This window comes from Salvia miltiorrhiza, chromosome 7 (genome assembly GCF_028751815.1).
Source record: "Salvia miltiorrhiza cultivar Shanhuang (shh) chromosome 7, IMPLAD_Smil_shh, whole genome shotgun sequence".
In the NCBI taxonomy this organism is placed as follows: Eukaryota; Viridiplantae; Streptophyta; class Magnoliopsida; order Lamiales; family Lamiaceae; genus Salvia; species Salvia miltiorrhiza.
The window spans coordinates 6167229-6180876 of NC_080393.1; the positions used below are offsets into that span (position 1 = coordinate 6167229).

The window sequence follows — 13648 nt, forward strand, 5'->3', positions numbered from 1 at the left end:
GGTTGTATTTATGAATTGCATGTTTGTTCATATTTATTTATTTGTTTTTCTAAAATTCAAAAGGGTGTAATATATTATATATAGTAAACATGAACAAGGAAAACTGAGAAGACCTTCTACAGGGTTATGGTTGTATTCAATTTACTATTGTGTAAGTATGTACGTAATTCCAACTCCACTTTTAAAGGAAAAAAGTAATAAATGTTTTGCACCCCATTTAAAAGAAAATAAGTATGAATTTTGAACACTTTTAGTTTCTTTATTTATAAAAAAAAGGAATTGTGAAACAAATTTAAGACGACGATATAAAATTTCTTGATGCTTTTGAATTAAAAATAGTGACAGGGATTACTTGGTGTCTGGAGTTTGATATTATGCCCGTTGAGATTTATACGGACTCCATGTTGGCTGCAAGAGTGATGGCGTGTCCTGATGAGGAAGGCCAGTTTCTTCCGGATGATATTCTGGATATTCTTTGTGCTGCTCGTTCGTCTTTTCTTTTGAGTGTTAATCATATGTATAGAGAGGCGAATAGAGTTGTCCATAGTCTTGCGCATTATGCGCATTCTTGTCAGCAGTCAGTTTGTTGGACTGCTTGTTTACCTCGTTGGCTCCATGAGGTGCTTGCGGAAGACGTCTTTTAATTTATGACACGTCTTTGGTTTCAAAAAAAAAATAATAATAATACTATTATACAAATAGAACATACTTGAATTACGGTTTCATAGTGTATAAAACCCATCTCTTAATAAACCTACTATTTAATATTTCAAGTCTTCCTTATAAATTTTGATAATAATGTTTGAAAAATTGTATGACGATTGACGAGATTGGACAGTTTGTTGAACCGCATTGTCTTTCTCTCTCTTGGCTAAGATAATTATTATTATTATTATTATTATTATTATACAACTAAACGTTTTGAAATTAATACACGAATGAATAAGCCAATCAGAGTGGCTATACTTGCGCTGGCAACCGGTCCCGTTCGTAACAAGTGGTTAAATTGCACCATTTATTTTATTATTTAGAGATATTTATTGTAGCATAACAATATTTGTGGTTGTTCCTTCAAACGTGATCCTATATATAAACAGAGGGCTCGTCATCTTATTCTGAAAGCTAATTGTCCTTCATCTCAAGTCTCAACACCAAACCTTCAAATCTCCTATATATATGCCTAGTCCAAATTAATTTTACCATACTTTTTACTTCAGATTTATATTAGGCATACAAATACTACATAAATTGTGATGAAACCTTACAATAGTTTCACAATCATTCAATTTATTGCAAAATTAACACTCTCGATTTTCTTCTATTGTCGAAGAATTGGCATGTTGAGCATAATACTAACTAGATCGACAATACCAAAATTGTGTGATCGTACTTTTGTGATACCAGTTTAGATGAGGCATGTCACGTCAACTGATCGGTGATCGAAAAAACATGAAGATATTAATTATATAATGAATTGAGAAGTGATGATATTATTGAAATATTTTGAAGTTGATGTTCAAATTGCAAAATGAATGAAAATTCATATATAAATTGACAATTAACCAAAGAGATCAGCATTAAAAACAGAGAGATCCACATTCCACACACTAATCTGTTTAACCACGAAATGAAATATGGTAGAGATGAAAGACTTAGCCACCAAAATTGAACGATTGAGGATCTTCAACTATAGATTTCATCTTTTTGAGTTTTCCCTCAAAAAAACAAAAAACTATAGATGTCCTGTTAGAAAAAATCTGCAAACATTAGAGATGGGACCAAGACAAGAATCAAGAGAACAAATTGTCGACCTCTACTTTATTGCTAGCAAAAGTAGCAATATGTTTTTTCAAAAGGACAAAACTGCAGCAATTGACAATTGGAGAGACTAGGCGTGGGAAACACCACTCTTTCTTTCTCCATCAACTTTGCTACTAATCTCGTCTCCCACTCACTCACATTCAAACTCAAAAGCCCGCCACCCTCCCTACCCCACCAAACCCATTATTCAAAATCTTCTCTTTTCTCTTTTGCTTTTTCCACTCATCACCTACACTTGTGTTTTTTTTCCCCAACTTGCTTTCAAAATTCAAGACCTCTCTTTTTCCTCTCTTTCCTCAATCATTAGTTTGTTAGATGACGAGGCCGAGGGCGTCGTCGTGCTCGTCTCCTTCGTCGTGCGGTGGGCGAATCGGGTCGCCGGGTTGTTTGTCAAGAATCCTGCGCCGCATTCTCTGCTTCAGCAACCTCCCATTGTGCTCCTTCGATCATTTTCAAGCGGATGAGAGCCCGGGGCCAACTTCTGCCCCGGGCTCTACTCCGGGAGTGGTGGCTCGGCTTATGGGACTCGACTCGATCCCACGAGCCGAGGCCCTTGAGCAGAGCTCAGCTGACCAGTTCAAGACATCGCGTTTGAGGCGCCTGCGGGACATCCCGCCCTATCGAGAGCTTCAAGACGACAATTTCTTCATTCTAAGCTTTGAAAAGAGGCGCGAAAGTAGGAGAGACAGAGAGAAGCGTAGGAGAGACAGAGACAGAGAGAGAGAGTGTTTGCAGGGGAAGAATAAAGAGAATGAGAATCCAGAGAATCTGCTTCTTCTCTTGAATAATCCCTGCGAAAAAACAGAAAAATCCAAGAAAATAATGGGCAAAAAATACGCAATCACGTTCGAAAATGAGGCTGACTCGGAAAATTCGAGCCCCAATTCTGTTCTTGAATTTGTGGGATTTTCAGCTGATCAAGAATCTGTTTGTTCAGGTTCGTATCATTCGGATTCACCATTTTATTTCATTTAAATTTAGTCATATTAGTAAATTGTTTGTTTGCTTGAAATTGATGTGGCGCAGGCGAAGTATCAAGATTGGCAAATTCGAAAACGAGAAGGCCGTTGTCGGAAGAGCTCGAGAGCTGTGGAGATTCAGTGTCGAACAAGAGAGTCGAGCAAGAAGGCGAAGAGGTCGTAACATCAAGGCCCAATCATGCAGCTGCGGCCAAGTTGGGCGGAATTGGAAAATTGGCTGCCGTGGAGACTGTGAGATCAACTTGGTTGCATAATGAGATATTGCAAAATAAGCAGTGTTTATTGGAGATTGGTAGAGATGTTGCATCGAATATATTTGATCATCTCTTGGAAGAGCTAGTAATTAACATACAACAATTTTGACTCTTTGTAACATATATTTCGAGTATTTGTAATATAATATAGCAAGATAAATACTAGTAGCATAGTTTACTTTTTAGAATTACAAGAGGTGTCTATTATATAATTAAATAAGTAATTCGTAGGTACGTGAGATTTCTACATCACACAAAGATGGAAAAAATCTGTTTGTGGGCGGAACCACTATTCACATAGAACTGAAAAAATTACTCGCATGTAGACGGAATTGAACCCCGTAAATATTTGATCCAATAACTCTTCTAGAAAAAAAAATTGAAATATTTGCACGCAGGATTGATTTAATTTGTAAAGTGGTTGCAAATTAAAATTGATCCAATAACTCTTCTAGAAAAAAAATGATTCTCTTTTATATTAATTAAAGTGGCAACTAGGCCCATATGCATCCTTTGGACATGAAATCAGCATACTAAAATGTGCCGGGTTGGGCCTCTGATGCTCTATATTTATTTTTCAATAATAATTGGGCCTTTCACAGAAATATTTGAAAGCTCGGCCCATTTATTAGTGGCCACGATATAATCGACTAGAGTAGAGGGAATTTCTGTTAGTAGCTCCTTATTTTGTTAATATAGAAATTCTATTTAATTAAATTATGTAAAGTAATGTTTTGTCCAGGTACCTCCATCGTTTCAAATCATCATTAAACGACACTTCTTTTGTAGTATCTATATATTATATAAAAGAGCAGTTTAATGGCTATTTTTTGCCGCCAACTGCTCTCTCCAATTTTAAAATTTTCAAAATTTCAAATTTGTAAACTAATGTAATTCTAGACGCTGTTCTTTCATAGCTGTCATTTTGCAGATTTTAGAACCCACGATTTTATCAAATTTTTTTAAAAAAAATCAGCACCCACGATTTGCGTTGACATCCTCAAAAAGAATTGAATAAAGAAATTATTTTTTAACACCCACGATTGGATTTTCACAACTGCATCAATTAAACAGGTTTAACAATTATTTTAATTTTAATTATGTATTTTAGCACCTAAACATTCATTTAACTACACCACTACATCAATTTAAAAAATTAACTCCCATGATTGAATCAGTTACTCCACGATTTTATAAACAAAATTTATAATTTACACCATCTATAAATATCACTTCTCTAACCCTCATTGTACGAATTCCATAGCAAAAAAAATAAAATCATTCTCATTATTTTTATTTTTTATTTAAATGGCCCCTATGTTCGGCGTTTACATGGCATGTATGCACTTACGACTCACTGATGAAACCATTTTTCAGATAAATATTTTCTTATTAAAATCGAAACCCTAACTAAAATAATGCAACATCATTATTCAATATTATAAAATTAAACTTAATAAATTTACCATTTTTATTATGAAAATGAATCCTATTTTTTTTCGCAAAATCAATTCTTAGGATGTTGTATAGGAACTTTATTTTAGAATTTGTATTTAAACAAAATGACCACATAAATATGATTAAATATATATGCAATCCAAAAATATACTATTAAATTATATGCAAACAAATACTAATTTTGAACATCTTAGAATATTATATGATAATGATACTCATTATCATTTATACTTACTTTTGATGGTGAATTTATATATTTATACACATTATAAATGAAAATCAATTAATTGGTAATTGAAAATACAAAATTGAAAATTTATATATTTTCGAATTCATGTTTTTTATTGAAATTATATAGTAGATAATTTTAATATTTTATTTAGATTTATATTTACGTTTATTTATATCTAAATTATATATATATTTAATATGTATATTTACTTATTTAAAATATCGTTCAGTTTCGATACTGATCGTGCATCGCACGAGTGGACGTGTGCTAGTTTAAAATGAAAAAGTTGAAAACAAATAAACCTTGAAATTGTTCCTATTTTTTTACTAATTTTAGTGGTTCTTTTTATATTTTCATAAAATTTGACAGTGATTTTTATAAGCTAGTATTATTAGAACCTGTGAATTTAAGATTAAAATATACTGCATATTTTTTTTACTTCTCTGTAAGTTTCTTGTTAGGTAAAATTTTATACGATATAACATACTTTTAAATGCATCCTTTTTTCGCATAATTTGCTTGGATTTTATAGACTGAGAGCTGTAAGGGGTAAAATAATATACAAATATTCAAGGTGTGGGGGTTGGGGATGGGCTATAGTAATACCCATATTTTTAAATCGGCTAACGGCCCAATAATAAAGTATTTCACTACTTTTCCGAGTTCACTTAAAAGTTAAAAGGTACTAATAAAAAATAATCAAAACGAACTCAATATCATTTAAAACAAGTTTTGCCACTTTAAACTCGTTTACAATCTTGGTGGCACTTTAGCCAATTTAAACTCGTTTAAAGGAATTCTTTAACAAAAAAAAGATATGTTGTTCCAACTTATGCGTATTAATAGTATATGTTCGAGGAGGTCTATTTTTTTAACACTTTTTTACATATTTTTTTTAAAGAGACGCAAAAAACGATTAATATCTTAAACAAAGTTGTGAGTTTGAAATCTCGATCTCGAAACCCGATCAATATATTTTTTTAGGGAAATACCTGATCAATATGGAGAAAAGGGAATGAATGTTTGCTATGCTGCAGTTTCATCATTGAATTGGCAAAGGGCGTGACATACATATTGAATCCCAAAATTTGAAAAAATCTAACAAAAAATGACAAATAATTAATCCGTATCATTCCCAGTTTGAAAAGCATCATTTTATGAGTTAAATATGTAAGTATGATTAATCAGTTTGGAGGACAAAATGATGGCAACATGCATGAAGAATAGACTCGGCGGATTCAATAATTTCCTAAACAGGAATTAATGATTAATTAATAAGTAAGTGGATGATTATTAAAACCCAACTCCAATTTTTAATTGATAGTGAGATCGGAAAAGGGCCGGTTTTAGATTATACTATACTCCTCATTCGATTACCCATTTGGCTCATACATACAACTGATACAAGTATAAAACTGTATAATAATAATAATAACAATTATTATTATTATTATTATTATTATTATTATTATTATTATTATTATTATTATTATTATTATTATTATTATTATAGCTTGGAACTCACCAATAAATATCACAGAGGAGATTTACGATGTATGCACAGGAGAATTTATTTACGATAGTAGTATTTGGTAACTTGTGATTTTATTTTATTTTTTAGTATCCGACTATTATTGGGAAAGTACCTAGCTACCTTTCTAATATTACTAGCATTTGCACCCCGTGCAATGCACGGAAAATATTTATATATATATAAATTGATACCAGCTCAATTAAATATAAGAAAAAATTAATTTTCACTTAATATATTTGAGTTGAATATTAAAAAAACAAAAAAACAAAGAAAAAATTCACAATAATAAAAATTGATATTGTGAAAAGGCATAAATAATAAGTAAAAAAGAATAAAATAGAAAAAATTGATTTATTCAAACAAAGAGGAGAGATGAGAGAGAATTTTTAAAAATCATTAATCTTTAAATAAATATAACTCCCCATTTTAAATCAAATATTTACATAAAATATATCAAATGAATGCTCTTATCATGATATTTAATTTGATATATTTTATAAATAATTTAAATTTTACAATTTTAGAAAGAAATAATATTAAAAAATAAGAACACAAAGAAAAAATTATATTGTACAAATAAAACTTCAATTTTTTATAACTACAAAATTGACATTATTAATTTTGAAATCAATTTGAAATTGAAAATTATCTTCTTAATATATTATAAATTATTATATAAATATAAATTTATAAATTATTTATAACCAATGCCTTATAAATTGTGTATATATATACACATATAAACATATAATTCATTATGGAATTATAAACGTGGTTATGCAATTTTTCTTTTTAAACGTGGGGTGTGCATTTTTTTAAAAATTATGGGTTATGCAATTTTAATTGAGTTAGTTACTTAATTTTTGAATATATATACAATAAGTCATTATTTTTGGAAGAAATCACAAAATTACCATTGAAATTGATTTCAAATCAATTTCTAATTGAAAACTGATGTTTTAATATAATATAGATATGAAGAACTGAACATAGATTCTGTGACGCAACACTTTGTTCAATTCATGTAAAACACCACCCTCGTGCAGGTGCGCAGCATACCTAATCCCATTATTTTATTGAACGACATAATTTATTTTGTCATCGACATTTAGCAAACGTTTTGGTATTTTATTAACTCATCATTTAGTTTTTTTTTACTCATTATCTAGTTAACGCCATTAGATTTAGAACGAATCGATTATTTTAGTTGTCGCTCCCACCCACTCCTACAAAAATATATTTTTGGAGTATTAATTTACTGGGTGTATATACATTATAGTACTAATCTATAATTTTTTTGGCAAAGAAAGTCCTAATAGTAAATCTAGAGTAATTGGCCTTTTTGAAACACAATAAGCAAGTGCAAAACATTTCATTTTTTTTAACTAAGCCCCTTGCCTCAATTTTTCGACCATCACCACTTGCAAAGTTTCATCGACCGAACCATTGATTCGATAAACTAAAAGTTGGTTTCGGGAAGAGAAATATATTGATAGATGAATCTACATTTAAGTCTTGTAAATTCATACTCCCTCCATTTTTTATTAAGTGTCCCCAACCGTCAAAATACACATACCAATAAAATAAGATATTTTACATTTGTAATCTTAGTAATTGTCATAATAAATGCATATATACAACTAATTATTACATTCATACAACTATTAAATAAGGATAAAATAGAAAAAATGTCATAAATATACTCTCAAATTTTGAAATGGAACACTTATTGAGAAACAAAAAAATGGGCTAAATGGGACACTTATAAAAAAAAAAACCGGAGGAAGTACTACTTTGCTAGAGTAATTTTCAGCAATTGCCTTCAATTAGATTGAAAATTGAAATTTTATCGCTCTTACAATGCTAGATCCTTGAGGTTGTCAAAGTTCATAGCTTTGATTTTATCCTATCAATGCCTCGTGCACCGAAAATCTGAAAGTTTATGGGCACAAAAATTTAGATGAATTTTAATTGCAAATACTTGAAAAGTTGATGTCTTATTTCCTGCATCTATAAAGTTATTTTTAAATTATTAAATATAAAATTCATAAAATGCATTGATCCGTCAAAAATACATGCTTTATGTGTTTTGATTTTGTCTTTTATTTTTACGGTGGGTTCTTGAATTTATTATGAAAAAAGAGGGATACTTTATTTTATTTTATTTTATTTTTTATAAAAGAAAATTTCATAATTTTGTATTACTTTTTTTCACTTCAAAGTAGAATAAAATTATTTCTTCATTTTAAGTACGACAATATTAAAATAGAGAGATAATAATACCTCTCCTTGTAATAAAAATGAGAAATAAAAAAGGATAAATTTCTCTTTTTCAGTCCTACTTCATTACTCTATTCTTATACAATAAATTATAAGCCACACTTTCATTTTATCTTTAGAAAAATATTTAAAAAGAATTAATAATGATAACATTATTTTATTTCACACTTTCATTTTATTTTTTAAAAATATTGAAATAGAATAATAATATTATTATTATTATTTTATTTCATAATAGCTCAAATATCTCATCTAATGATTTAAGTAAATGTTTACCAAATCATGCTGTGTTGTTAGACTTTGATTTTATTTTGGAATTGGGTAATTTACAGCGAAGCATTAAATTCTTAGGAAATAGACGTCATATTCAGACACAGAGAGATATATATAGAATCAAAAGACAAATGAAAGATTTTTATTATGAAAAAAGATTGTATTTTGGGGCCTAGTAAAGCGCCTCCCATTGTGCCAATGAGCAACAAAAAATCCGAAACCCTAGCCTCCTCGGAAAAACAAACTTGAGCCTGTAGATTTCTGCACCCGTTGGCCTCATCTTCACCATTAAAATACTCATCAATTAATAGTAGTATCAAAAAATTTCTTCCAATTTGCATAAATATTGGACCATACATACAAAGTGCTAAAACAAATTGGCCCAAATCACCACTCTTACATAAAACCCTCCCACTCCACCCATTTCACCACACCCTATCTCTCTCTCTCTCTCTAGAAACCTCTCTCAACTCAACAAGTAAGGTATGGCCGGAAGCGGAGTGGTGACCGTGTACGGCAACGGCGCCATCGCGGAGACGACGAAGCAATCCCCCTTCTCCGTGAAGGTGGGGCTTGCCCAGATGCTCCGCGGCGGCGTCATCATGGACGTGGTGACCCCGGAGCAAGCCCGCATCGCGGAGGAGGCCGGCGCGTGCGCCGTCATGGCCCTGGAGCGCGTGCCGGCGGACATCCGGGCCCAGGGCGGCGTGGCCCGCATGTCGGACCCGCAGCTGATCAAGGAGATCAAGCAGACGGTGACGATTCCGGTGATGGCCAAGGCCCGCATCGGCCACTTCGCGGAGGCGCAGATCCTGGAGGCCATCGGCATCGACTACGTGGACGAGTCGGAGGTGCTCACGGTGGCCGACGAGGACAACCACATCAACAAGCACAACTTCCGCATCCCCTTCGTGTGCGGCTGCCGCAACCTGGGGGAGGCCCTGCGGCGCGTGAGGGAGGGCGCCGCCATGATCCGCACCAAGGGGGAGGCGGGGACCGGGAACGTGGTGGAGGCCGTGCGCCACGTGCGGTCCGTGATGGGGGACATCCGCGTGCTCCGCAACATGGACGACGACGAGGTGTTCGCCTTCGCCAAGAAGATCCAGGCGCCCTACGACCTCGTGATGCAGACCAAGCAGCTCGGCCGCCTCCCCGTCGTCCACTTCGCCGCCGGGGGGGTCGCCACCCCCGCCGACGCCGCGCTCATGATGCAGCTCGGCTGCGACGGCGTCTTCGTCGGCTCCGGGGTCTTCAAGAGCGGGGACCCGGCGCGGCGGGCCAGGGCCATCGTGCAGGCGGTCACGCACTACAGCGACCCGGAGGTGCTGGCGGAGGTCAGCTGCGGCCTCGGGGAGGCCATGGTCGGGATCAACCTCAACGATGAGAAGGTCGAGAGGTATGCCAACCGCTCCGAGTGAGGCGCGCGCCTCGGCTCGGCTCGGCTCCTTTGATTATTATGTCATCACATAATTAATTACTCCATGTTTGATTGGGAATTCTAGTGAATCTTTGATTTTGCCCTTTATTCTACACTCAATACATATATAGTGAAGTGATGATGGTTTTGTTCAGAGTATTAAATTAAATGGGATTTGGTATTAAACAATGAATCAATCAACCATAGAATCTCATCGGGTCCTTGTGTCGGCTTGATTTGGTTTCGGGCCGGGCCTAATTGATAACCGGGCCGGGCTATAAAAAGTGTTCCCGGCGCTATCCTTTGGCAGCTATAATTGGTATTGTTATTGAGGCTGGGTTGAATGATGTCGGCTTCGTTTGCTATATATGGGAGAAAAATCGGATAAGATTTAGTATCTCACGTTTGAAGCTTCGATGTGCCATCGTATTTTATTAATAATATTTTTTGGAAATTCATTTTTACTTTGCTAAAAAACATTTTTAATAGGCTCTTTCTAATTTTAATTTATCAACTATAATAGTAATAAATTACTACTCATAAAAGTGAAAGTTAATAAAAAAAAATTATACTCTATATGATTAAATTGGATAGTACAATAAAAAAGTGAAAGTTAATAAAAAAAAATTATACTCTATATGATTAAATTGGATAGTACAATAAGATTAACATGAGGAAATGTATACAAAAATAAATTATAAAATTAAAAATAGATGTAAAATAAGACATCAAGGGAGCGTTTAGTTTGCATATTGATTTTTATAAAATGAGCTCTTTCCTTTGTTATTAACACTCTTACCTTAATATTCATTAAATGCACATTTTTATGGACAAAATAAGTACTCCCTTCGTCCATGATATCATTTCCACTTTCATTTATAGAAGTAAGGTCCACAAACTTCCACTTACTATAATAATAGGATCCAAATTCCACTCACTACAATATCCGCTACTATCTACTATATTATTCACCACTTTTCTTAAAACTTGCGCCGTCCACAATGTGAAAACGATATCGCGGACGGAGGGAGTACTATTTAAATAAAAGTCGAAGATATCTTCTAAAAAATACTAAAAGTTGAAGAAATTTTAATAGAAAATGTACAAAAAATGAAATTTAAGAATACAAAATATTATTAAATCAAAACTATAAGAACCTATCGAAAATCTGGTTAGGGCTCCGATTTCAGATGTGGCTGCGATTTTAGACCGTCGCCACGAATCTAGACGTCACCGCGATTTCAGAAGCTCCGATTTGAGAAATTGAGTTTTCTTACGGGTTCTTAAGATTATTCTTCCTTCTTGTGATTTTGGGAATTTCTAAACAAGAATGAATTGTTTACATAAACAACGTCGTAAGGGATTTTTATTTTTTGCATATCAAAACGATTTTTTTCAGGTAGATAAATAATTTCACGTAGATACGCCATGTAGGAACTCCGGCTATCCACATTAATTTCCGGTAGTTGGAAAATTTTAATAGGACACAGACAATATTTTTTTGATATGTTGGATATGATTTTGATATTATCGTTAGGTTGAGACATATTTTATAATTCACTATACGATGAGACATAAAGTGACATTTACCCTTATTAAGTTGAAGGTTCGACTGTTGGAGTCACCAAATTAAGAGTTATAATATGAGTGTATTTTTTCTTTCTTTGAATAATATTATCAATTTTTTTATGAGTTATGATACTTAAGGATGAATTAAAATAAAAATTACGTTTAAAATATAAAATAAAAATAATTTTTAGAAATTAAATCATTAAAATTTACGATTAATTTATCGTTTTATCGAATGAATTGAAGGCACTGACTTCAAATCACCTTGTACTTTAAAAAATAATCATAAAATTTATTTATGGAGATTTGGAATATGTGTTCAATTTCAATTTGAAGTTCTTAATCTCAATTTTGTCGTAAACGAAGTACCAAAATCAGATTTTACTTCTTCAAGTGAAACATATCTCATATCAGTTTTAGGTCTTAATCATGCACTTAATTTTTAATTATTGAAGCGTCGCTCTCACGCTTTATCTTGGTCGTAAAATCGATGGTCACGAAACCATTTTATACTTGTAATAATAATATGATGAAAAATTAATACTACATCTTCTTGACGACGACGGTATGAAATAGGCCATTTTCGAGGAAGGGTCTATTCTCTTCAGGATGTGTTGTTTTTTATTGCAAATTTACGACGAAAAAAAGAAAATTAAAAAAAAATCCAGCTTTTAAATTCCACCTTCCATTTTCTAGATTTTTTTATAAAATAGAATTTCACTCTTATTCATTTCTTCTTTTTGTTACGAACTCCATTTTTGATGTGATAATATTTTCACTCATTTTCATTCTTACTTTTCAATTCAAGGGATAATATTATTACAAAAAATGATAATATTATTCCTTCTTAAAATGAAAAGAATGAATAAAAGACGGTGAAATTCTCTTTTATAGAAAATGAGAAGGAAAAGAAAAAAGATAATTTAAAAACATAAATTTTTATGATCTCTTATTTTATCAATCAAAGATTTTTTTTTTTTTTTCATTGAGAATTACAAAAAGTTTCTATTATATAATCAAATAAACAATTTGCATGCAGGCGGAACCTCTACATCACAAAAAGGTGAGAAAATTACACGCATGCAGAGTCATTAAGTATCTTAGTTTTGCTATTTAAATCAGACCTTCAAAAAATAGGGGATGGAATTATATTATCAAAGTAAAACAAAATAACTTGAGGAGGTCATCAATGCCCTAAATAACTAGACATACCACGTGAGATACGTAAACAATACTGACAAATCCTTTGAAATAAAACACAAACTAGTGGACAAACAGTAAAAGGAATTGGGTTAATGTCAAACTTTTGGAGGAAACTAATTCCTTTCGACTTTGAATTCAATATTTTTTCACTCTTTTGCGTATTAATTCATGTTAATTTAATTTCAAAGTACTTTCTAGAGTGTCATTTCTATAGATGCACGTAAGATGTACGTTTACCTAGAAATTTAAATGAGGGTTATTAATTTCGCCAAATGAGAAACTAGCTGACTCAAGAAAAATTCTATCGAATGTGTAAAACTAATCCATAAAACCTAGAAACTTGTACAACATTCTCGTCAAATAAGAGAATATCAAATATATGAATGTACGTTTATGTGTGTGCGTGAGATAGGCTAATAAGATAAAATATTTACTACATAGTATGTTAATTATATATAAGGTGAAAATTACGATACTATATTTCAAGTAATAAATAATTGACATTACCATCCATAATCCGTGTTTCGGAACTTGAGGTACTAAAACTAGCATAAGTCACATTCTGAAATTCGACACCAAATAAATAAATAAAATAAATTTCTAGCTTAAAATGTCCTAACAAAGGGA

At 32.5% G+C, this 13648-nt stretch overlaps 2 protein-coding genes across 2 annotated transcripts; both read left to right on the plus strand.

The window, feature by feature from the left end:
* The first annotated feature begins 1882 nt into the window (after window positions 1–1882).
* On the plus strand, window positions 1883–3246 carry LOC130992040 (uncharacterized). Its single transcript, XM_057916502.1, has 2 exons — window positions 1883–2758; window positions 2848–3246. The coding sequence occupies exons 1-2, from the start codon at window positions 2137–2139 to the stop codon at window positions 3162–3164; spliced, it is 939 nt and encodes a 312-aa protein (XP_057772485.1). The 5' UTR covers window positions 1883–2136; the 3' UTR covers window positions 3165–3246.
* A 5707-nt stretch (window positions 3247–8953) lies between these two features.
* LOC130992041 (probable pyridoxal 5'-phosphate synthase subunit PDX1) lies at window positions 8954–10357 on the plus strand. The gene has a single exon (XM_057916503.1). It carries the CDS (start codon window positions 9318–9320, stop codon window positions 10248–10250), a length of 933 nt encoding a protein of 310 aa, XP_057772486.1. The 5' UTR covers window positions 8954–9317; the 3' UTR covers window positions 10251–10357.
* Window positions 10358–13648: the final 3291 nt, after the last annotated feature.

Bases quoted from the DNA above. Each gene is read 5' to 3' on its own strand.
- LOC130992041 (XM_057916503.1), top strand. From the start codon at position 9,318: ATGGCCGGAAGCGGAGTGGTGACCGTGTACGGCAACGGCGCCATCGCG.
- LOC130992040 (XM_057916502.1), top strand. From the start codon at position 2,137: ATGACGAGGCCGAGGGCGTCGTCGTGCTCGTCTCCTTCGTCGTGCGGT. The intron at 2,759-2,847 runs GTTCGTATCATT...GATGTGGCGCAG, and splicing joins TCAAGAATCTGTTTGTTCAG to GCGAAGTATCAAGATTGGCA.